Below are 25533 nucleotides of genomic sequence, written 5' to 3'. Positions count from 1 at the left end.
AAAGTTGTTTGTGTGTGGCCTCTGAGACAGAGCCACGCCCTCATCGTGAACCAGACCAGACAGAACACGCTCACTGCCCACTCCCCACTCCCCAAAGCATGTACCCACTGTCTAGTCCCCAGATCCACAGGGGTCACCGTATGTGTCAAGGACAGCTGCTCTAAGATGACCTTGGACAAGAACCCCAAGCCTGCATCATGCATCCCTATCTGTCTCTAACAGGCCCTTCGGAATCATGTGCCCAGCTTCTGTGATAACACCCAGCATGAGCCAGTCAGGCTACAGGTATGTCTGTACCCCAGTAAACCACAAATCCCTCTTGAGGTGGGGAGGAGGGTGCCAGGAGCATCAAAACGCCCTACTCTGGCCACATAAAGACCTCCTGTCCAGTGAACAAACTCAGGAAACCAGGGACTGCCTCCTCTCTGCTTAGCCCTTAAAAGGGGAGCTGTCCCCACTTCCAGAGGAAAGGGAGGGTAGGAAGACCTGAGAGCTCAGAGGCAGACTGCTGGGATCACCCAGGGCTGCCATACCCAGAGGCCTCTGATCCGGCTCCGCGCACACCAGACAGAAGGCAGAGCGCCTGGAGGCCAGCACCCAGACCATGGGAAAGGAGAATGGCAGCCTGATGCAGGACTGGGTGGGTGTGGTGGCTCCCTTACCTCAGCACCATCCGGAACTGGTTGAACACCTCCTGGATCTGTCTGAGGTTGATTATCTGGAGAGGAGAGCAAGGCAGAGGTTAGACCAGGGGCACCACAGGACTAAGGCTGTGTCTGTAGAGAAATTAGGACCCCTTGACTAAGCCTTGGACCATGTGTCTCAAGAAGGGGACATGTTACCAACACCCTCTCAGCAAAGTGCCAGTCAAGCCCTCCTCAAGAACAGAGAAACCCTTGATTAGTAATTTGGAAACTATTTATTGAAGCTATAAAAAAATCACCTTTTCTGACTGAAGATATATATAAAATTGAAATGACTCTAGTTCTTGAAGGTACTAAGAAAACATCTAAATAAAATTAACTGTCCTCAGCCCTCTCCTGCTTCCAAAAGGGTCCATTATGAACCATTCTGTGTGGGCCCAGACACATACACACACCTGTGGCTAAAGGGGAGACCATCGGCCTCTCTTGACCCCATTGCCCTCTAGCATTAGCCTTGACAGTCATTCTGGGGCTGCCCTTCCTAGAAAGACCAGAAGAGCCCTCAGCTGTCCCAGGCCTGCCTCTGGCAGCTGCTGACGGTGACAGGCTGGACAAGGCTCTGGCCGTGAACCCCTGATGAGAGGCCTGCCAGCCTGTGCTCTGAAAACAGAATGCCTCTCTACCCCTGAGAGCCTTCCCTTTGTGGCTGCTCTTTTCCTCCTTGGCCCACTCCAGCATGGGCCCTGGAAGAGGTCCACCTTGTAGACAACCAGCATGACCATCATCCTTTAATGTCCCCCCTCTGCTGCCACAGACAAGCCGCTGAGATGCTGCCTCTCAGTTCATCCCAGCCCGTTTCCCTCCCTACCATACAGGTCAGACCACCAGAGTACACGAGCTTGAGCATTTTCCTGATGCCACTCAGCAGGGAGACTGCTGAGCTCTGAGATTCGATCCAGAGCAGCTTGGCTCTAGGATCTGTACTGGTGGCCCTGTAATGGACCACCCCCACTGTATTCAAGGCTTGGACCACCTCCCCTGTGTTCAAGGCTGTGGGGCACCCACAGCCTTGCGACCCTAAACATGGATGCTGCGGCCTCAGTGGGCTGAAGGGCCCTGAGGCCAGGAGTCCAGCACTACCTACCCTATACCCCCTGCACCCTCTCAGTGAGGTTCCCAGGCTAGCGCAGCATACATCATGGTGTGGCCGGGAGACAGGCCCGGGCCAGCCGGACATGGGGGTCCTGAGGGGCTCCTTACGTCAATCTCTTCCAGTGTTCCCTCCAGGTACCTTCGCACCTGGGAGTTGATCTCAGCAATCTGGATTTCATCCATAGGGTCATAGTTCACGAGGGTACGGTTGGCCTTGGAGAAGGAAGAGGAACGTACTGTTAAGCTCCAAGCGCCCGAGCCCAAGCAGGGTGGCAGGGACCATTCTGAGGACCAAAGTGGGGAGGCTGGGCAGAGAGCCTGGCTACCCAAGCCACTTTACTCCCTTCATCACCATGTCCTGGTAGGGAGGGCCTGACTCACGGGCCAGGTAGTCGGGTCAGCACGGGACAACCAGGTGGGGTAGGGAAGGAAAGGCTGCCAGACAAGGGCCTGCTCCTCCAATCCAGGGGGCTCTGCTGGCTGAGCCTCAGCAGACGGTGGGATGAGGGCCACAGGAGGGAGGGGGCGCCTCTGCCTTGAGACCCTCTGGACCATGAGCATCAGCTCAGACCAGCACTGGAGGTCTCCTGCTCCCCACCCCTACCTTCCAGCTCCCTGCTGCCCCTAATAACCATCCAGCCTGTCCACCTCCCTGACCTTGAGCCGTCCTCAGGCTGTCTGCCTCTGTACCCACACCTGCCAGGCCTGTGGCCCCTGCCCTTCATCCCCCTGCCTACTGCCTGGCTCTGCTCCCTGACCATCTGACAGCCCTGCCCACATCTTGTTCTTCCAGAGTCTCTGCCCAACAGGCATCCCTGGCCCCCTAGGCCTTCTGCCCCCGCAGTCTCTGTTCCCCCAGTCCCCTGTCTACTCAGCCCCTGACCCACATGGCCCCCAGCCCACCCTCTGATCCACCCCTGCCCTGACCCACTGCCCCCTCCCACCTGGCCCTTCTGCCCACTCGGTACCCTGACCCCTCTAGTATTCCGCCCATCTCCTCCAGCCCCTTACCAGGCTGTCGTGGATGGCTAGTTCCTGCTTGAGCAGTGCTAGCTCCTTCTCCAGGTTCTTGACCATTCTCTGCCAGGGAAGCATATGGGGAGGCGGGGGTAGCAAGGAGGACCGTCAGAGAAGCCACTTAATAATTCCCCACCCTGTCCTTGGACATCCTGGCCCTTGCAGGTAATCCATGGAGTGTGATCTCAACATTTGGACGATTCCCTCCCAGCTGGTGACTTTTCCCCAACTGGGTGAGTTTAGGGTTTGAAGGGGTTTCAGCACTTCTCTGTCCTTTGCCTCTTACTTGCAGGGAAGACTGAGAACAGAGTCAGTATGGGCTCCACGAGGACCACCCTAAAGCCCGACTCCAGAAGCTCGAGCATACTTCAATCCACCAGGGTCACCGCCCTCTCTGTGCAGCCTGTGCCTCCAGGATGTCACCCTCATCCTCTCCAGCCACTACACAAAGCATCACCATTCCCCACTGACAGGTATGCCACCTCCATTTATTGCTGCTATAAACAATGCTGCAGAACACTTTGCTCTTACATCTTTGTGTAGGATAACAGCGACCTATGTGCTATGTCAGAGAAGGCGATGGCACCCAACTCCAGTACCCTTGCCTGGAAAATCCCATGGACGGAGGAGCCTGGTAGGCTGCAGTCTATGGGGTCGTGAAGAGTCAGACACAACTGAATGACTTCACTTTCACTTTTTACTTTCATGCATTGCAGAAGGCAATGGCAACCCACTCCAGTGTTCTTGCCTGGAGAATCCCAGGGACGGGGGAGCCTGGTGGGCTGCCGTCTATGGGGTCACAGAGTCAGACACGACTGAAGCGACTTAGCAGCAGCAGCAGCAATGCACTGTGATCTGCCCCATTACTCCTTGTCTACGCTTCTGCCCCTGCTCATGCCACTCCCACCAAATGAGCACACTCCTGCCTCTGTGCTGCCTGTCCACTCTGCCTGGGACATGCTTCTCCCAGGTATTCGCATAGCTCACCTGCCTCCAGTCTCTGTTCAAACACTGCTAACTTAGGCGCCCCTCAGTTACCCCATGTAAAACTGCAATCCCCTCCCACTCTCACACCACGCTTTTTAAAAATCTTGCTCTAGTTTTTGTTCATAGAACATACCCTAGAGCAGTACTAACAGAACTTGCTGTAATGATGGAAAGGTTCTGTTTGTGCCACAAGCCACATAAAGCTATGGAACACTTAAGAGTGTGACTAGTGGGACAGAGGAACTGAATTTTTAAAAAATTTTTAATTTTATTTAATTTTACTGATTTCAGAGCACTTTCTTGGAGGTCCCGTGGTAAGACCCTGCACTTCCACTGCCGGGGGTATGGGTTTGATCCTTGGTTGGGGAACTAGTATCCCTGTGGCATGTTCAGTTCAGTTCAGTTCAGTTCAGTTCAGTCGCTCAGTCGTGTCTGACTCTTTGCGACTCCATGAATCGCAGCACGCCAGGCCTCCCTGTCCATCACCAACTTCCGGAGTTCACTCAGACTCAGGTCCATCGAGTCCGTGATGCCATCCAGACATCTCATCCTGGGTCGTCCCCTTCTCCTCCTGCCCACAATCCCTCCCAGCATCAGAGTCTTTTCCAATGAGTCAGCTCTTCCCATGAGGTGGCCAAAGTACTGGAGTTTCAGCTTTAGCATCATTCCTTCCAAAGAAATCCCAGGGCTGATCTTCAGAATGGACTGGTTGGATCTCCTTGAAGTCCAAGGGACTCTCAAGAGTTTTCTCCAACACCACAGTTCAAAAGCATCAATTCTTCGGCACTCAGCCTTCTTCACAGTCCAACTCTCAGATCCATACATGACCACAGGAAAAACCATAGCCTTGACTAGACGGACCTTTGTTGGCAAAGTAATGTCTCTGCTTTTGAATATGCTATCTAGGTTGGTGATAACTTTTCTTCCAAGGAGTAAGCATCTTTTAATTTCATGGCTACAGTCACCATCTGCAGTGATTTGCCATGAGGTGTGACCAAAAAGAAAGTTTTTTTTTGTTTTTTTTTTACTGATTTCAGAAGCCATGTGTGAGTAGTAGCTACTGTATTGGACAGTGAAGCTCTAGAACTTAAGCTATTTTAGTTTTAAGAAAAATTATATATATTTAAGGTGTACAACATTGATGTTTTGATATACATGTACACGATGAAATGACTACTACAGGCAAGCTAATTAACATATCCACTAGTCACCATTTTTTGTGTATGTGGTACAGCTTCTGAGATCTACTTCCCTTGCAAATGTTCAGTATACAGCACACTACTATTAACTATATTCACCATGCTATATGTTAGATCCCTGGAACTCATTCATCTTAGGACTAAAAATATGTACTCTTTGACCCACATCTCCCATATCTCAGCCTGCCTGCTCCCACTCCTGGTAACCACTGCTCTGCTTTCTGCTTCTATGAATTTGACTTTGTTAGGTTCCACATATAAGTGAGATCATGCAGTGTTTTTCTTTGTGTATGTGGCTTATTTCACTTAGCACGATGTCCTCAAGGTTCATCCATGTTGTTGCAAATGGAAGAATCTAGAACCGACTGATTTCTTATGTTTATTACATCTGTCTCTCCCATCTCTAGTGAACTGTCAGCTCTTCAAGACAGCTTTGTGTTTCTGTTGGTCCACTGACGTGTCCCAGGTGCTTCAAAAAGTGCCTGGCACATAGTAAGTACTCCATAAATTTTAGCTGAACGAATAAATGATACATTTCTAGAAGCAGAATTGCTTAGTCATTTTACATCTGATACTGTCCTTGAGTCTTTCATATAAGCCCAGGACTTCATGTTGAGAACCTTCAGTGTGAACAATAGGCTTCTTTTAGTTGTTCAAAATAGCCACTAGAGGGAGCCCCTGACAGCTGGGTCTCAGGTTTAGTTGTTTGGTCACTATGTGATGTCTGACTCTTTTGCGGCCCCATGGACTGTAGCCTGTCAGGGTCCTCTGTCCATCTGGTGACCAAAGCAGTGACCAGTCTATAGCAAGGGGTCCTGGTGGCTCACTGGCAAATCAGAGCACAAAGCCTGAACTCAAGACCCATGACCAGGGTCCAATTTCTGACTCTGCCCCTCTGGGCAACCTCAAGATAGTCCTTCAGTGGACTTCCTATGAGGTGACTGAGGGAAATCCTACGAGAGAGGACTGGCGGCCAGCCCCTACTCATCTTCATGCCCTTGTCCCAGCTGAGGGGTCTCAGTTCTAGAAAATGCACTCTACGCAGCCAGGGAAACTGGCTGAGCTGCTGGGGACCTCCAGCTCGATGACTCCTCCGTCCAGCGTGGTGTGAGGAGCCAGGCTGAGACCTCTGGGCCAGTCAGGAGATGGAGGAAAAGGGCCATCTGCTGCCCTGGCTCCCTAGGTGCCAAGCTGCACCCTGAGAGCGTGAAAGTGAAGTGAAAGTGAAGTCGCTCAGTCGTGTCTGACTCTTTGCGACCCCATGGACTGTAGCCTACCAGGCTCCTCCCTCCATGGGATTCTCTGCACCCTGAGAGCGTGGAAGCCACTTTCTCAAGAACTCGTGCACAGAAAGGAAAAGGCTCATCGCAAAGATTATAAACACATTTGCATTTGGCGACATGGCAACTTGGCTGTCCAGGACCAACAGTGCCAATTTCAGAACAGGAATTACATTAAAATGCAAGTCCTTGCCATCAGGTGCAATGCCCACCCAGCCAGGTTCACAGGTGGTAATGTGGTAGTCCTAAGCTAAGTGAATAGCAAATAAGAAAAATAAATAAGAATGCTCCAAGCTACAGAAAAGCATAGAAAATAATGCCATGAAACTTTGGGAAGACCACCCTAAAATCTGACTTTTTAACAGCATGCTAAATACTGGCTGCAGGTATTTTTTGTTTTTAAAAGAAATAAAAAATTTAGGATAAATGTGAAGCCCCTGGACCCCACTCTGAGTCCATTCCCCACCCTGACATCCAGAAGGAACCCCCAGCTCAGTTTGGTCTTTTCACTCCTACACAATTTTTTCTTTGGCTGCACGTACATGTATGCACTAGGAATAATCAGCATTGCTTTTTATGTTCTTTATACTTGGTATGAATGATAGATGCCACCATTTCAATCCCCAAGTTGTTTTCTCCCTAGAGATTATTCATGCTCAAAGCTCAAGCTCTGGCTCCCTCCCTCCACAACCTGCTTAGCTACTCTTCCATTAAGGGCTATTAGTTGCGTTCCTAACTTTTCACCATTGCAGTAAGCGGTGCAGCACTGCTTTCTGTAAGTCTCTGTGCATCCGTGAGAATGCCGCTGGACTGTACACCGAGGAGTGACACTGCCTGTCTGCAGAACCGAGTGGACTGCTAACTCACATTTCACTGTGCTAAATGATTTCTACTCGTTACCGTACTCTTCACAACATCTCTTTGAGGGTGGACTCTGTTATTCTTCCCTTAGAAAGAACAAGCATCTCACTGAGGCTAGACAGCTGAGAGAACAGGCTACTGAGCCAGGATAGCCCAATGCACGTGCCAGGGCTCTTAACTACAGTGCAAGTCATTCTCCAAGTGAGGTCCCAGAACAGCAGCGCTAGGAACACTTAGGAGAAATCCGAACCCTCAGCCCCACTCCAGACCGAGGCAATCAGGAACTCTGGGAACGGGTCCAGTGACCTGTGGTTCAGTGAGCCCTCGGGGTAATCTCTAAGCTCTACTTCTTCCTCAACCTCCACACCATGGTTCAGATACACAGAGCCCTGGGACTGTTATTTTCCTTCAGGATTTAAAGTCTGGAAAGTTTAGGTGATTTGTCATGGGTTTAGGGCACACGTGTGCTCCTCTCCAATAACTATGATTGCGTAAGCATCTTAAAGGAAAAGCAAATTATTGGTAAATGTATTTTTACTTCATTAGATGTTGCCAAAATGCTCTCCAAAGTGGTTGGCAGTTACCCTTTGACAAGAAATAAATAAGATCTGCTGTTCTGCACATACTCACCCTGTTTTGCATTGTCAGAAAATGTCTAATTTTTGCTAGTCTGAAGGTGGAATTCCACTAAGGTTTTTAATTGCATTTCCCTGGTTAGTGTTGATGCTGAGCATTCCTCCTGATTGGTCAGCTGTATGCCAAGAGGGATCACTCAGGCTGGGAAGAAAGCGGTTCAGTAGTGACCTAGCCAGATGAGTCTGAGAGACAGCCCACACGGATTAAGCTCAGAAGCAGCTCTAAGGACTCCCATGCAGAAGCCCGGGGTACTCAGAAGCCTTGAGGCCCCATGCATTGGGTGAGGCCCTGACCTAGCCCTTTCACCCCCCCCAGGGGGGTCTCCAGGGACTCTGAACACTGACCTACCCCAGAACAGAAAGTGACTGACTCAGGATAGCATGGGTATCTTTGGTGGAAGCAGGGAGGGAAGCCAGGTTCATGGGACCCGGGCAGCAAACCCATGTATCTTCCCCAGAGGGAGACACCTGCCTACTCCTTAATACCTCAGCGTCGTACTTTTCATTGATGGCAGGCTCGGTGGTGACCAGCTTCATCCTGCTGGCGAACCGCAGTGAAGACAACTGAAAAACAGATCAGACAGACCTCTATGTTCTTGGCAAATTACTTGTGACTAGAGATATTTGCTAAACAATGTCTAAAGGAGTACACTAGAAAGCAAATCTCCCCAAAGAGAGGAATGTTCCATGGGCCCATGGGGTGACATCTGGGGGGTCTTGTCTGTGTCCCTCTGGGGGCACAGCCAGCCAGGGGTGATTATGGCTGAAGGCCCATGGGTAGGCACTTGGGAGACAGCCCCGGAGCACTGATGTTCCATGAGGAGTGGGGGGCTGCTCCCTGGTGTGAGGAGCAGCCAGAGGCACATGAGGCAGGCCCTGACATCCCAGCCTCAGACTACGCTGGACTGACTCAGGGCCTGAAGCAGGGAGGCAGACTCAGAGGAGGGATGGGCCACCCAGAAATAGCCTGAGGAAGGCCTGAAAGGGCTCTTCCACTGGACAATCTTGCCTAGTGGTTAAGAGCTCTGCACAGACTGACCGACTGTACATCCTCAGATGGGTCTTGTAACCTCTCTGTAAAATCGAGGAGACCTGGCTCACAAGGTCACTGGGAGACTTAGTGCTTAGGTATGTAATGTGCTCTGGACAGAACTGGCCCACAGTCAGCCCTCAGAGAGGCCCCTGTCATTAGAGTTACTTCTGTGTGGGGTGAAAGCAGACTCCTGCTGCAAATACAGCAGCACGTGTGGCCACGACTCCCTTGTACACACAGGCAGGGTCACTGCATAAAGCAACACGAATCACGACAGGCACTGTTTTAAAGTTAGAACATTTGGAGAAGAGAATCATGACCTTCCACACTGGCAATCTGCCTTTGTCCCAAGCAGCTCCTCGGGGCTTCTGTGGGCTCAGTCCTGGGCAGAGATCCCAGGTGGTATGGGTACGAGCCTCTGGGGACAGCAGGTACCAGGAGAGCTGCTTCCTGTGTGACCATCTCAGAGGTGGGCATCAGGGGAGAGAGTGTCTTCCACAGTCTAGGAGGACAGATTTCTCAACCAGGCAGCCAGGAGGCCCAATAGTCACATGACTCCTCTTGGGGTTCACTCACGCTTTATGATACTCTGAGACCAGTAGGTCCTGAAGCCTTCCTCTGGGGATGCTGCCTGCACGTCAGCTGGAGCTCCCATCCCTGGCTTCCCACGTCCCAGGATGCTGAGTGTGCAGCAGGAGAACTCCCCCTGGAAGCTGGGACGGTCGCTAATGCACAAAGCTGGGAGGCCCTGCAGGAGCATCTCGCCCTGCAGTGTCTGACCTGTTTCACTGAGTGGATTCTGCATATGACTGAAACTTGCCCTGAGCTGTCCACACTTGAGCAAAATGTCTATGGAGAGATTTCCAGTCCTATCTCACTTATGATGAGTTGGGAGGAGAGGCAGGGAGCCTCAGCTATGTGGACTCTCCTGTCACTAGCTCAGCTCGTATTCTTGCCTCTGGTTCTCATAAGCCTCTCGCCTCCTCAGATCACCTGTTTCCTGCTGCTGGGTTCATCTCCCTGAGTCACGAGTCTGGCCACAACCCTCTTTTACTAAAGCCCCGTGACAAGCCGTGCCATCTTCACGAGAGCAGCTAAGGCCCCAGCATGGCCACCAGGGGCCCCTCCAGCCACTCACCTTCTCCTTCCTCTTTCCTGAGCCTCCCGCTGCGTGGGTCAGAAAACACAGTGCTTGCCCTACCCAGCTGATGCACAGCCTCGTCTCCTCACAGAGGCTCCCACACTGAGCTTGCCCCCTGCCTTGCCTCTCCCTCGACACAGCTTCTGCCCCTTGGGACTTGGTATCTGGATCCCGGCTGGAGCCCTTTTGGCTCAGACTCATCCCCTGGATCCGTCCACTCTTGACCATGTCTGTGGCTACTGAGTCAGTTTACCCAGTCCGCACGCCTGAGGATGGATGCTAATCCGGCTGCCCTGACTGTCCTTACATACCGTCTCTTCTAACTGAGCAGCTTCTCCATAGATGTTTGTCACGAGGACCATGTTGCAATTTCCCCCTGCAGAAAGCAAGACACAGAAGGTCCATGAACCATGTGGGTTTTCTGCCAAGACATTCCTTTGAGGCTGGTGGCGGTGATCTGTTATTATATGAGCGCTTGTGTCCCCTCAAACTTCATATGTTGAAGTCCTAGTGCCCAAGGTGATGGCATCTGGAGGTGGGGCCTATAGGAAGTGATTAAGTTTAGATGAGGTCATGAGGGTGGAGCCCCATAATAGGATCAGCGCCCTTAAAAGAAGAGAGAGAGAGACCAGAGCTCTGTCTCTTTGTGATCTTTCTCTTTTCTTTCTCTCTCTCAGTCATGTAAAGACACAAGGAGAAAGTGGCCATCTACAGGTCAGGAAGGCAGTGTTCACCAGGAACCATTCCTGCTGGACCTTGATCTGAGACTTCCAGCCTCCAGGAGGGTGAGAAACAGATGTCTGCATAGTGTAAGCCCCTCAGTCCATAGTATTTGGTTCTAGCAGCCTGACCCGACTGAGGGCCAGAGAAGACACACGAAAGCATGCACAAGCGTGGGAGACAAGGGGAAGAAGGAGAGAAGAGGGAGAGGCCGCCAAACGAACCTAAAGGAGGAGCTGGGGAGAAAGCAGAGGCGAGGTGGCTGGGGCAGGGCAGAGGCCTGTGGCCAGGGCTTTGCTTATGGGGGGCACATAGTTAATAATCACACACCCACCTTCAGGCCCAACGCAAAAGCTTGGGAACACAGGATGACAAGATAGCCCCTGCTCCTCAATCAGAGAGGCTGAAGGAAAGGGAAGACCTCACAGGAGAGGCCCTCCACCTGAGGCTTCAAGGTGATGAAGGATTCTGCCAGCTGGTTCAGGGATGGTGGGACATGATAGGTTGCCCCCGGTAGAGGCCAAAGCTTAGGAAAAGCCTCTGAGGAGGGAGCAGAATGGCATGGGGGACACGAGAGGGCACTGTGCTTGATTTTGCCTTTCCAGGTGTGTCTGAGGTCACTGTGAAAAGGCTGCAGGCAAGTCCATGCCACCGGGAGGGAGCAAGCCATCACCACCAGTAGCAGACACGCCAGTCCTGTCCCTCCTCCCTGCACACCAGCCACCCCTCACCTAATGAGTCCTTGAGGGCGTGGGTGAGCTTGCACTGCCGGAAGGGGATGTGGTCTCGCTTCTGGTCCCCAAGGGCAATGATGGCCTGCTCCAGGAATGACAGCGACTTGTTGATGTAGGTGGCTTCCTTCAGGACTCGGCCCTCAGACTACAAACCAAAGGTCAGTTCTGCTTCAGGCCAAGTGGAGAGGCTGCCCCACAAAAAACACTGCAGGTCTGTGGCCAGGCCAGAGCCTCCTGCCCAGAAGCAGGGTCTTCTCTTCCTGTCTTGTATTCCACGTTGGGCTAATAAGAACACTCCCAGGAACGCTGATGCAGATATTCATATGAGTGAATGCTCATATGAATATGAATACTTGTGTGAATATTCATATGAATACTCCCTTAAGAGTCACACTGTTATGAACACACAGGGGAATATTTGTGCAGATATTTGAGCAAATAATCCTGGGGAATATACAAACATTCATTCAACACACCAATACAAACATTCATCTGAATGCTCTTCTGAATGCTCTTGCGAATGCTTATGCTAATACTCATATGAATATGTATGTGAGATGAAAAATTCATGCAAATAGTCATCATACGAACACTCATGCACAGAGAAATGCTAATATGAGCATGGAGCACTGACTGCCAGGCACTTTGCTAAGAATTTAGGAGCCATCATCTCATTCAGCGTTTACAACAGTCCTGCCAAGTAGGAATGGCCTCTCTGATGCAGCTGTTTCACCTCTGCTAGTTCTGTCCCCCAAGCTGAACTGCGCCTAGCTAGGAACGATGCTCACGAATGCCCAGTGAGGGACAGTCCACGCACACAGACACTAAGCTGGAAACAGGGCCATGGCTTGTTGAGGAGGAACTTCCTGCTCCCCCACTTACCCTAGACTTCCCCAGCCTCTCCGAGCCTGCTAGATCCACCAAGTTAATTTTGGAAGTGACGTACTTTTCATCTGATAAGGTCCGTGAACGGGCCTGTGAAACACCCAAAACAGAGGTTAGGCTGTCACAGTGAGAAGCTTCTTACGGAACAAGCTCCATGGGAATCGACCTCCCTTCCCAAGCTATTCAAAGAGCTTGTACTTACCTCCACATAGATGGTGAAAATGCAGTGTGACCTGGATGAGTTCTTGTTCATTGTGTGGGAGGCTATAATCCTGTTGGTCTCTCCCTAAAGAAGAGAGAAAACATGTAGACATTTTGACATATTGAAATAACAAGGCATTTGAGTCATTTTTTAACTATACAGAAATGATCTTTACATCACAGCCCTCGGTCAGGCCTTCCAGGGAAATCTGATTTATAAACTAGTAGAACAGAAGACAAATTGGAGTCAGACCTATATTTTCACTCACTGCTAGCGACATGTGAATTTGTATAATAGCTTTCTGAAAAGCAAAGTGGCAACAAAAACTATGAGCCTAAAAAATATTCATAGATATTGAGTCATAACCAACCTACATATCCAGCAATTCAGGAATGATCTGTCTGGAGAACAGTGTTATGTGACCAGAAGAATGCTGACAAATAGCTTTTAATAACAATAATGCAGAATCCAAAAACCGGAGCAAACTGCCTTCAACAGCACAATAAACAGACATATCCACCACAGCCAAATGGAATTTACCCCAGATGCAAGGATGGCTTGACATACACAGATCAATGTATATACACCTCATTAACAAAACGAAGGACAAAATCATATGATGGTACAATCTGAGGAATGCAGAAGCATTCATAGAAGAAAGAATAAACAGATGGCGCTACCAAGATGTTACTAATGGTCACTTCTGGGTTGGAGTTTATAGGTGGATCTTTTATATATACAGGTTATGCTTCCATATTTTTAAAGTGAACATGAATTACATTTAAACATTAGGAAAAAAATCAGTAATTTGTATCTTTAAAGAGACAGCCCTTGCCTCTAATTCACAGGATTAGGCACTATGACCAGAATACACTTAAAAGGAGACATAGAAATGGCTGTACTCAGAGAAAAAGATTTGTACAGGAGGGACTCCTGTCTCCTTAAAGGACCCTGAGAAGTGCTATGAAGAAACCCCAAATCAGCGATACTGCCTTCCCCTGCAGAGAGTGGAGCACCTAAAGAGGAGGGGAGGCCCTGGGCTGTGGAGGAGGCCTGGCTGGCTCCCAGGCTACATCCCCAAGGTCTCACTGTCACATTCAACTAGCCTAAAATTAAGCATGTTTGTTCACCAAATTGACATATCAAGAAAAAAAGTCACAGGAGATAGAAAACAGCTGTAATACATACAACTGAGAAAAGAACTAGTTTTCAGAATTGATAAATTTATACAAATGAGAGGAAAAAAAGATATCTGTAAAGATAATAATCAACAGACATGAACAGGGAAATGCAAATGGTCAATAAACACATAATGAGGTCCCTAATCTCATTGGTAATCAGGGAAATAAAACCCAATGAGTGGGGCCATAATGGGAAACACTATACACCAGCCAGACTGGTCAAATTTTTAGGATCAGAATAATGGGAATTCTGACAACCTGTTGAGGGAGTATGCCATTATTGGTATCGTTTAAGAAAGCTTAAGACACATACTCTCTGTGACCTAGCAATTACAATTCTTGGCTTTACCTAGAGAAATTCATGCTTACGTGCATCAGATATACATACAAGAACGTCCCTGGTTCTAGGTCAATAAACACATAGTGCCATTGTCTGATATATCCCCAAATTAGTAAAACCCAACTGTCCATCTGAAGTAGAATGGATAACTAAACTGTAGTATACTCACACAATGTAATATGATAAAAGTGAAAAACATATAACAATACCAGATGAATTGCACATAAACAGTAGGTAAGAGAAATAAGACAATTCATCCTACATGATTCCTTTTATATAAATTTCCAAAAAGGTTAACTTATACTATTTCAGGAGATATAACTACAGGTGGTTAAGCCCTAATGAAGACCAAGGAAATGATTACAGGTCAGGAGAGTGCTTGCTTCCAGTGTTAGTTGCTCAGTTGTGTCTGACTCTTTGTGACCCCATGGACTGTAGCCCACCAGACTTCTCTGTCCATGGCATTCTCCAGCAAGAATACTGGAGTGGGTTGCCATCTCCTCCTCCAAGGGATCTTCCTGACCCAGGGATTGAACCTGAGTCTCCTGTATTAGCAGGCGGATTCTTTGGGGAAGCCCAGTTACTTCTATGGGTATGAATAAATACTTATTCATGATAAACTCTTCACAAAGTTGGACCTTCTTTAACCTTAAGCCAAGAAATTTTTGGCAAACATCATTCTTCATGGTGAAATGTTAGGAGCAGCAATAAGATGAGAATGTGTTTTTGCTGCCTCCTGGCAGGCTCTTTCTTCTGTGTACATGCAAGGGATCTGTGTTTAAATCGCCTCTGAGGACACCTAAGTGACTTTTTTTTTAAACTTTTATTTGACATATATTTTAAATATCCTAAGATTCACCATTTTAAGTATTATAGTTCAGTGATTTTTTGAATCAGTAAAATTACAGGGTTGTGTCACTATCCTCACAATTCTATTTTTAAAATGTATCACTCCAAAAAAGTTTTCTCAGGCCTATTTGCAGTCACTTCCTGCTCCCCTCCCCCAGGCAATGTTTTTCTCTATAGATGTGGCTATCAGGACATTTCAAATGAATGGAGTCATACATTAGGTGACCTTTTAAAATTTCTTTTACTTAGCATTTTTCCGGGGAGGGAGGAGGAGTTTCATCTATGGCATAGCATGTACCAATGTTCCATTTCTTTTTTATCGCTAGTTTTCTATTGTTTGGATGTACCATATTTTGCTTATCCATCCTCCAGTTGATGAATATTTTGGTTATTTCTGGTCTTTGGCTATTATGAATAATCTTATTATGAATATCTGTGTACAAGTCTTTGTGTGCACATAGATTTTCATTTCTCTTGGGTAGATCTCTAGGAGCAGAATTGCTAGGTCCTATGAAAAAATTAATGTTTAGAGGGAGGAGGGAGGGGGGTTCATGTTTGGGATTGCATGTACACCCATGGTGGATTCATGTCAATGTATGACAAAACCAATACAGTATTATAAAGTAAAATAAAGTAAAAATAAAAAGTTAAAAAAAATTAATGTTTAACTTTTTAGGAAACTGCCAAAATGGCTACAGCCCTTTATAGGTCACCAGCAATGCATAAGAATTTTAATCTACATGATTTTAAAAAGAATAACACATCCCAGGGAATGTTTTTTTATTGATTTCTAAGAGCCTTTATATTTCAAAGACATTTTAATTTTTTTCTATATCACAAATGCCCATGGTTAACTTTTTAAAGGACAGTTTCAACTAAATAAAGAAAAAACTTCAAGAGAAAAAAAGACTAAAAGTCAAATTTATTAAGCCAAAATATACATTATTGGGACTTCCCTGGTGATCCAGTGGTTAGGACTCTTTGCTCCCAATGCAGAGGCCCAGGATTTGATCCCTAGTCAGGGAACTAGATCCCACATGCCATAACTAAAGATCCTATATTCTGAAGACCGGTGCAGCCAAATAAATAAATATTAAATATATATATATATATATACACATTATTATTGCCATATGTAGAAAACAGATAAGTGAATTCTTTTTTGCTTCTATATTTTTTCATTATTATCTGAACTTGATAAACAAGTATATACTAATTTTAATTCTGGTTATCAAAGTAACTAAGAAACTAAGGAGAGAGGAAAAGGGGAACAAAAGGAAAGAAGGGAGAAAGAAAAGGTTAGGGAGAAGGCAGCTGTGGTCCTGATCATCTCACCTCAAAGAGGAGGCTGAATGCATCCTCCTCCTGACTTGTGAGGTGGACCGACAAGCCCTTAATGAAGACCCCTTGAGGATTCTCCACGATGGTCATAGGTGTGGCCGAGGGTCCAACATAAGGCAGCGTGGACAGGAGATCAAACAGGCTCTCATTATAGATTTCCAGGTAGGAAACGCGCACAGTAATGGCATGTGTGGGACGTTCTTCAATCATCCTAAAAACCTGGATGGGAGATTGGACAGCAGTCACCAAGAGCAGAGCGCCAACGCCCAGCCAGGATTAGGGGAGTCCTGAGCTCCAGAGAGAATCCTCACCCTGGAAGAATTTGCCCAGCCAGGATTAGGGGAGTCCTGAGCTCCGGAGAGAGCCCTCACCCTGGAAGAATTCGCCCAGCCAGGATTAGGGGAGTCCTGAGCTCCGGAGAGAGCCCTCACCCTGGAAGAATTCGCGGTCTAGTTACTGTGATGGTCCTCATCATCAGCTAGTAGTTCATCGGGTGATATTCACTATCATCTCGTAGTTTTTTGAGGCCTGACTTACAGATTGGCTAATCATTATACAGTCTCAAGAAGTAGAGGCATGATGAACAGAAAAGACTGTGAAGTGAAAATATCATTTTGTGGAGTTTTACCACACAGAAGCTTCTTTCACATCCATTATTTGATTCTATCCTCCTAACTCCACTGCAACTGAAGCAGGGCAGGGGCCACACCCATGTGTGGTGGCTCGGCTAATAAGGGAAAAAGCCAAGCCAGAACTCAGCCTTCTCAACTCCGACTACCCTCCCCAGTGCTTATCAGCAGGTGACTTTGGGCTGGTCTTTTCCCCGTCTCTGAACCTTAACTTTCTTATTTGTTAAATGGGGAGCTCGGCTGGATGATCCCTGAAGTCCCCCCCTTATCCTAACAGGCTAGATCTGTGCTGTGCCACATGCCAGACACTAACCACAGGTGGCTGCTCAGCACTTGAAATGTGGCTCACACAAATGAGGAATTTTATTTAACTTTAATTAAATAATTAAAACTGATACTAAATTCAGTTACTGGTAAACTTTTAAGTATGTTTGGAACAATTTGTGTTTATGAGTCCACCCTTTCAACTGTCAATTGCATGAAATATAAATACAGAGAAACTATTTCTGATGAATATTTAGGGTCTAAATTGAAATGGGGACTTCCCTGGTGGTCCAGTGCTTAAGACTCCATCCTTCCAATGCAGGGAGTGTGGGTTCGATCCTGGTTAGGGAACTGTGATCCCACATGCTGTGCAGTGCAGCCAAAAAAAAGGATGAAATGGGCTGTAAGTATAAAATACGTTGTTGTTGCTTAGTCGCTAAGTCATGTCCGACTCTTTGAGACCCCATGGACTGTAGCCTGCCAGGCTCCTCTGTCTGTGGAATTTTCCAGGCAAGAGTACTGGAGTCAGGTGCCATTTTTTTCTCCAGGGGATCTTCCCAACCCCGGGATTGAACCTGGATCTCCTGCATTTGCAGGGGCGTACTTTACCACTGAGCTACCTGGGAAGCCCATGTAAAATACATTTCAAGGACTTAGTGTAAGGAAAAAGAATGTAAAATATCTCAATAATTTTCACATAGATTACATATGGAGATATTTTGGCTATATTGAGTTAAATAAAATATATAGTATCATTTAAGTGAAAGTTGCTCAGTCATGTCTGACTCTGCGACCCCATGGACTATACATTCCATGCAATTCTCTAGGCCAGAATACTAGAGTGGGTAGCTTTTCCCTTCTCCAGGGGATCTTGCCAACCCAGGGATCAAACCCAGGTCTCCCGCATTGCAGGTGGATTCTTTACCAGCTAAGCCACAATTCATTTCACTTGCTTTACTTTTTAAAATGTGGCTACTGGAAAACCTAAAACTGCGTATGTGAGTTACATTAAATTTCTGTTGCGCAGCACCGAGCTAGATTACCAAGGTCTAAGATGCTAAAGATGGCAGCTTCGGCAGTGAGGGGCGCTATGGTACTGCGTACAGATATCAGCCGACCGGTTGTGTTTGTCAGAAAAATTCCTGGGACGGTGGCCTCAAGTGAGCTGAGAGAACACTTTGCACAATTTAGCCATGTAAGAAAGTGTACTGTTCCTTTTGACGAAGAGACTGGCTTTCACAAAGGTATGGGTTGGATTCACTTTTCTTCAGAAGAACTTCACAATGCACTACAATGGGAAAATCATGTTATTGATGGAGTAAAGCTCCATGTTCAACCTCAAAAACCCAAAGCTTTACAAGGAGACCAAACATCTGATGGAGAGAGAGATTTTTGAGACCCTAACTGCCTACTGAATAAAGTAAATAAGAGGGGGAAAGAAAAGGTCTAAGATGCTGAGGCATTGACAGTGGGATGTTAAGAATATTGCTTCAAAAAAATTATAGCATGGATGGTTATGCACAAGAGGGGCAACTTCACTTCCTATTGGACAGGGCTATAAAACCTCAAGTTGCTTTTTAGAGAAAAATCCTCTGCCTCCCACTTCCAAAACGAGGGTCCTCACAGAATACAGGCTGCTGCTGCTGCTGTTAAGTCGCTTCAGTCGTGTCCAACTCTACGACCCCAGAGACGGCAGCCCACCAGGCTCCCCCGTCCCGGGGATTCTCCAGGCAGGAACACTGGAGTGGGTTGCCATTTCCTTCTCCAATGCATGAAAATGAAAAGTAAAACTGAAGTTGTTCACTCGTGTCTGACTCTCAGCGACCCCATAGACTGCAGCCCACCAGGCACCTCCGTCCATGAGATTTTCCAGGCAAGAGTCCTGGAGTAGGGTGCCACTGCCTTCTCCTAGAACATAGGCTAGCAGACTCCAAAGGAACAGCCCTCCTGTCCTGTCTTCAGTCACACTTCTCAGACCCCCAGGGCTGGCTTGGTCCTGAAAGCTCATGTCGTGCCCTGCTCCTTCCCTTTGCTCCTTCTGGGGTGACGGTGGTGGAAGAAGCCAGAGCAGGCCAGTAAGGAAGCACTGCAATGGTCCCTCCCCCTCATTAAAACCAGGAAGGAACAGAACTAGGTCCTCCGTACCCTCTGTTACAGGGCCACAGGCCAACTGAGCAGCAAGAAGCCAGTCTGCACATCCGACTCACTGTTTACCAAATGGGAAACAAGCTTAGCATGGGAATCGGTCAGTCAGTCACACACACACACGCACACGCACACGCGCACGCACGCACACACACACACACACTCCACCATGCATAACCTGTCTCCCCTACAGGCTGCAGCTCCTTGGAGGCCTGGATCCCACTGGCTCCAGGAGCTGGCCTGGGATGGGCAGCTTCTGTGTGCCATCCCGCCCACCAGCCCACTCTCTACCTGCTGTAGGGCACGAGGGAGGATCCCTCGGTGCTTGTAATTCTCGGTTGCCCCCGTCATAGTATACGTCTTGCCAGCTCCTGTCTGCCCATAACACATGATGGTGCCTGCAAACATTTCAAAACACATTTTGGTGACATCCAAGAAAATAGATCTAAGGACAGCTTTTCCCTCCCCCAGCATGCCCAGCGCTAGCCAGAACCCTGGTGTGAAGGTGGCCATCAGGAGCAGCTAAGGACATCGGGAATTCCTGCCATGTAGGGTGAGTGGCTGAGCAGGGAAACAGGATGCAAAGGGTCAAACACAGACAGCTGCTCTGAATCTGTGGTCCATGGAGGGCTCTACTGCCTCCCCTTCCAAGAGGGGATCTGATCCTAGGGCTTCTAAGGAGAGCAGGGAATTCCAGGCTACAGAGGACCTGGGAATTTTCCTAGCATGATGAGGGTGATGAGAGCATTGAACCCAGCCCTTCTTCAGCAAGAACATGGACAGCCAGGCTCTCAGGGCTAGGTCTGCCCATGAGGCTGCCCAGACAGAAAGAAGAGTTTTCAAAATCCCCAGGAAGAGATGGGAGTGGGAAGGGCACTTTCTGTTACTGGTGAGAATTCTTTGTAGACAGCACATTCCCACAAGACTAAAGTTGGTCCCAGGCCACTTTCAGAAACTGAATACTGTGACTAGGTCCTGATCTGTCCCAGTGCCCTCTCTGGGAAGAGGGCACCTCACTTGTGCTTTAGGTCTACTGTCACCACCAGGCCCTGGGACACAAACCAGTCACCTTGGGCTCCACTTCCCATCTGCTCTTCCTCCTGACTTGGGCAGCCTGAACTAGACCTAACCCAAAGGCTGCTTCTGTAGGTATTCACACAGCAGAAATGCCCAGGCAACACTGGGTGGTGGAAATCAGTGTCTGCTTTTTCCACATGGATGCTCTAGTTCCTGGGATTGGTAGGTTTTAACACAAGATGCCTGAATTCAGCATCTGCACTGGAGTCAGAAATAGTATCTTTAATCCTGCAGCAATGTGCAAGAAGGAATCAGTTTAGCTGGGACTCAGAGCCCATCTGTGGCTCCACAGCACCCAGAGCCCATGACTCTTAGCCTTCCTGGGCCTTAGCTCCTCTGTCTCTACTTCCTCAGGGCCACATCCCCTCAGGACGAATGAGGACCACACCTATATATTACACACAGGCTACAATGTTCGGGCTTCTACACTTAACTGACTTTTAAACAGAAGACCTAAAACTTGCAAACGGGGAACATGCTAGTCAAGAGCCACCAGACAGACAGTCTACAGACTGTGATGTATTTTTTCTAAGGATTTTAAAATCTTAGATTTTAAAACAATATTAGACTGAACAAGTTTGTACAAATTTCCCTATAAATTTTAATTTGCTAAATGGCTTTTTTTGTTAAGCTTTTACCTTAAGAATATCAAACTCTACTCAAGTTTTTAGTGATATATGTAAATAACCTAATACTGGAATGGAACAGATTAATTGTGCTGGTAGGATAAATGGAAATAGCTCCTGGCAGGTAGCCAGGAGAAAAATGTTTTGACTCCATCAAATTTATCCTAAAGACATTGTTTCAAAACTAATATTTAAGGAATTTGAAACAGGATAATATTTGAATCCCCATGACCTATAGAGAGACAGGGTCATTAAATCGTCCTATGAAGGTAGGAACCCAGGACCATGGGTCAAGCCGTGACCACCATGTCACCAAAGTTTTCCACCATAAGAACATGGAGACAAACAAAAGTTAGTAAGAGAAATTGTAGTTTATTTTATTCACCATAAAATCCTTGTACCTCTTTCTGGGTGGGGGTGTTCCCCAGGTTCTTACGTTAAAACAACAATTAACTAAATTACCGTTAAAGCCATTGAGGGCCTGAGAAACCACATCCTTCGCGACTGTCTCGTAAACCAAGTCCTGGGAGGCATCATGGAGAACTCTGTCCAGTTTGAATGACCAGTCTGTCTGCTGGTTATTGACAACTCCCCTCCGAGTATCTTTTTTTAAGTGAATATCAATGGTCTAGGAAGAAACGAAGACTCCTTAAGAAACTGGTATAAAAAAGTCAACGGCAGCCAAGGCCTGACCTGGAGGAAACAGACGAGGTGAACTCGAGGAAGAACAGGGACTTGTATGTGTCCTGGATGACCTTCAGGATGGGGGGAAGGGAGCCACTTCGGGGAGGCCAGACACCCTCAGGGTGGAAGGAGCAGGAGACGGGAGCCCATGCTGGTTCCAGCACATCTCACCCTTGTGGACAGGGGGCTGTCTGTCGTAGTTTCCGCCTCTGTGATATGGGGTGAAGCACGTTTATCACATTCTCAGTAAACGAGTTTTAGGTTAAGTCCAATAAGCACAGGACTGCCTTCAAACAGGCCAGAGAGAACAGTGTGCTTGGGAATGGAGGCCTGGGCTAGAGCCCTAGCTCCTTGGTGACTGGAGGCAAGGCCTCCCTCAGGGTGGTGGCAAGCAACCACTCCCTCACACACTGTGGGTCACGGTGAGCAGTGAAGAAGTGACGGCCACAGGAAAGGCCCTGGACTATTCCGACATAGCAACTCACTGGCACTAAAGCAAGCGTGCCTGCCAACTTGTAATCAGCACGTTTTCACATGCAAAGGTTTTTTAAAAATTTTGTTTTTAGATTTTTAGACCCCTCTATGGCAAGCCTCTGTGGCAGCAGCTGGTTTAGAAATCTATTGGGCTAGGCTAATGGTAGATTCCAATCTTTGAAATGAGGACTTCTGACATAAATGGACTCTCACTGGACTCTTACACTGGCTGCCTTAATCCAGAAGCCAAGACACAGCCACACGCAGAAAAAATAAGATCAACAGAGCGGGGCTTGGTCCATTCATAAGTTAAATGTTCTGTGCTTCAGGGTCACTGAATCCACGTCCAGCAGGGTGCACTTCACAGGGCTGCACCTGAGTTTCTTTCTGACTGCTAGGACTTTAGAAGTTTGAAAAGTTGACCTCTGAATTGCTCCCTTGAACAATGTCTCCATGCTGCCCATAGTAGATCCACAAATGTTTGCTGAATAGAAACATTTCATAACTCTCAAGGTATGCTAAATCTGTCTCAGGCTTCAGAATAGTCCTCAGACATTGGTGAGGACATGGGGAGGGATAGATCTTTCCAGTTCTCACCGTAAGAGTTTCTCCCACTCTTTGGTAAGCTGAACAATAATCAACTGAAGACATTCCTACTGTAGTCCCTGGGAGATTGTACAGTGGGAGATCTGATCACCAGAAAGTTTTATGAGTGTGGACAAATGTCACCTTCCAGTGTCAGATACAAGGATAAAGGTAAACTATTAACCAAAAAGGCAATAAAAATGGGAGTTTCATGAGCTTCCTCATCGACAGCATTGGTGGGGGGAGTGCTCTGGACTTGAAGGACTCTAGATTCCATCTGAACTTTTACCAGTTCTGTCCTGGTCCTTAGAAGGTGGTTTGAAAACAGTGTAGTGAGAAAGCACCGAGAGATTCTCAGGCAGGTGAAGGCAGACACAACGGTACTTACTTTGTTGTCATCTCTATATTTGATCATTTCATGAGCAAAGTCATCAGTGGGTCTGACACGGACAAACGCGTGAACTTTTTTCCTAGAACCCATTTTAGCTAAAAAGAAGAAAACAGCAACATTTTCAGTAGTCATCCTCAAGCAACCATTAGAAGGGAGATGTCACTGATCAGCAAGATTGGAAAGCATGATGTGTGGCCCATGTTTTCCTCTCTCAGGAGCCAGCCTTCCTTTTTGCCCCCTAGCATCTCAGGGCTCTGCCCACAGGATCCTGCTCAACAAGTCTGTGTACATCCAACTTGATCAGGTGCCTCACCGTTCTCCACCGACCCCCTAAGAGACCAAAATGCAAAACAAAAAGAATGCTCCCTTCAGTGGCCTAAGTTTAGACGTGGATTCTAGAAATGTTCCGTATCAGAGTCCACCTACACTTTGCCTTCTTCATTGTATTTTCCTCTTAAAATACTTACTATGAAATGCATTAGAACTAGTTTTGTTTTTTTTTTTTTCATTAACATACCTTACCTGAGATGTAGCACCTCATCCTCTACCTCCATTAGACTAACATAGATCAGAAAAAAGATTTCCTGGAAGTATAGTTAATGGAGCCTGCAATCAAATATTCTTTCTTCTCCACCACTCCACTGAGAGAAAAATCAGTCCCCTACCTCCCCTGCCTCTCTTAAAACCTAATTATGTGCATTCTCATCATTTTTGGGTAGACACACATGTTTGTATTCCTTCATTTATACTATCATGAATGATTACCATGTGTAATAAAATGTGAAACACCAAATGTAGTTTCATCAAATAGGATGAAGGCTTAAAGCTGTAAGTGACAGGGAGGGAAATTTAGGTAAATAACATTATTATGTAGAATTTTCCTATAGTGGAAAAGACTCTCAAAATAAGGACTATAAACATCTTAGACAGTCAAGCAAGACACCAATTAGCAGAGATGCTAGAAAAGGGGCTGTTGTCAATTAGATCTCTAATATCTTGTATGACTAAAGTATTTCACAAACATTAAAAAAAAAACCAAATTGTACCACACCCGCCAAATGATAACTAAGAAATCTCACATTTTATTGGATACTAGTCTCATTGGTCAAATCACACTAGGCTCTCCTCAGAATGTCTGTATAAATATATTTAATACTATCACCTAGTAAATTCTGGTTCTAACATTGATCAAGAGTGGAGAAGCAAAGAAAGTTATTAAATAGAAGTAATAATCACACTGATTTTTACTGCTTTAAGGGGGAACTTAAAATGTAGTCAGATCTTTAGATGCCTCTTATACACTGATGACAAAAGATGAAGTACTGAGAGAAACTGTTAACAAATTCTAAGGAAAGCTAAAAATCTTTCCATTTTTAGAAAATGAATGTGAAAGGTATTCAGGTGAGTAAGGATCGTGCCTTGTCCCATTTCAGGTCTAAAAATTTTGTTTGTAAGGTTGAGCTCTAGAAATAAAAAGTCCCAAGTAGCTCTAACAGGACTGCCGAAATGAGAAAACTGAAGGGATTATCTCATCTCCAGGTTCACTTTGATCTAGGCTATGGGAAAGTGGAGAGTGGAGGGAGGTGTGCTTATTTAGGCAAGCAGTGTCACTCTCTAAAGTTCCCCATACCGGTCTGAGGGCCCATCCTCCTGCTCAGGGAAGTTAAGATGCTGTCCAGGGTGCCCTCTGAAAAGGAGCATGTTCTGGGGCAGGTGGCTAAAACTCCCTCCTGGCAGCCCCTACCCACGGACAGCCCAGGAGCAGCACAGGCCAGCTCCAAGCATCACCCTCCCCTCAGAGCCTGCTCCCTTTCTGCCCAGGAATTTGCCAACATGCACATGCAGCCATTCTATCTGTGCTTCCCAATTCTCCCCATGCTCGCACCAGGAGCCATATTCTCCTCAGACAAACCTTCTGTATTAACTGCATGCCTCCTTTGTGCCCCTCAAACACCAGACATTTAGGGACCCCATGCATGCCATCTTGCACTTACTGAAATAATGCTTGTTACTGTTCTTAGACCGCATCATTTGAGACAGTTGCAGCTCCCAAATTAAATGATAAGCTGCTTGAAGGACTGGATGGTGCCTTTTATCTCGTTTGAATCCCCCCGCTAAGTCCAGAACAGTGCCAAGCACAGAGCAGGTGCTTAAGAAATGGTGACTGGTGATGGTGGTGGTCATGGCTGGAAGTCAGAGCGTGGCTGAATCTCCATGTGTGGGTCCATCTTCAGTCACTACTGAGAGAGTCCCAAAGGGCACAGGATGTCACTCCCTCCCCTCACCACCACCAACCCCTGAGCCCACACCCCTTCCAGGAGGACACTAGGTTTCCAGGCACCATTTGGAAAAAGCCATATCAGCTCCTCACCACGCTCACCCTTTTAGTAGGGTCCTTCTCTCTAGGATCTTGTGGGGAATGCCTCTCCCTCATGGACACCACCCTTAGATATCTCT

The 25533-nt window shown here is 47.3% G+C and overlaps 1 protein-coding gene across 4 annotated transcripts in view; it reads right to left on the bottom strand.

Moving 5' to 3' along the window:
* The window catches only part of KIF9 (kinesin family member 9), a 35626-nt gene extending 10519 nt beyond the window's left edge, over nucleotides 1-25107 (bottom strand). For 2 of the 4 annotated variants that reach the window (XM_068982334.1, XM_068982335.1), the window contains exons 1-11: nucleotides 23074-23166; nucleotides 21405-21570; nucleotides 19531-19637; nucleotides 12491-12574; nucleotides 12286-12378; nucleotides 11401-11548; nucleotides 10261-10325; nucleotides 8262-8339; nucleotides 2808-2876; nucleotides 1905-2009; nucleotides 663-718 (exon numbers count right to left, since the gene is read on the bottom strand). In XM_068982334.1, coding sequence (XP_068838435.1) covers nucleotides 663-718; nucleotides 1905-2009; nucleotides 2808-2876; nucleotides 8262-8339; nucleotides 10261-10325; nucleotides 11401-11548; nucleotides 12286-12378; nucleotides 12491-12574; nucleotides 19531-19637; nucleotides 21405-21570; nucleotides 23074-23166 — 1064 coding nt within the window. Of the gene's footprint in view, nucleotides 1-662; nucleotides 719-1904; nucleotides 2010-2807; nucleotides 2877-8261; nucleotides 8340-10260; nucleotides 10326-11400; nucleotides 11549-12285; nucleotides 12379-12490; nucleotides 12575-16195; nucleotides 16421-19530; nucleotides 19638-21404; nucleotides 21571-23073; nucleotides 23172-25070 lie in introns of those variants that run through there. The other 2 variants (XM_068982332.1, XM_068982333.1) reach the window with 2 other exon arrangements.
* Nucleotides 25108-25533: the final 426 nt, after the last annotated feature.

The sequence above is a fragment of the Capricornis sumatraensis genome, chromosome 10, assembly GCF_032405125.1.
Source record: "Capricornis sumatraensis isolate serow.1 chromosome 10, serow.2, whole genome shotgun sequence".
In the NCBI taxonomy this organism is placed as follows: Eukaryota; Metazoa; Chordata; class Mammalia; order Artiodactyla; family Bovidae; genus Capricornis; species Capricornis sumatraensis.
Note: the sequence above shows the minus strand (reverse complement) of the source record. Positions and strands in the feature narration are given on the sequence as shown.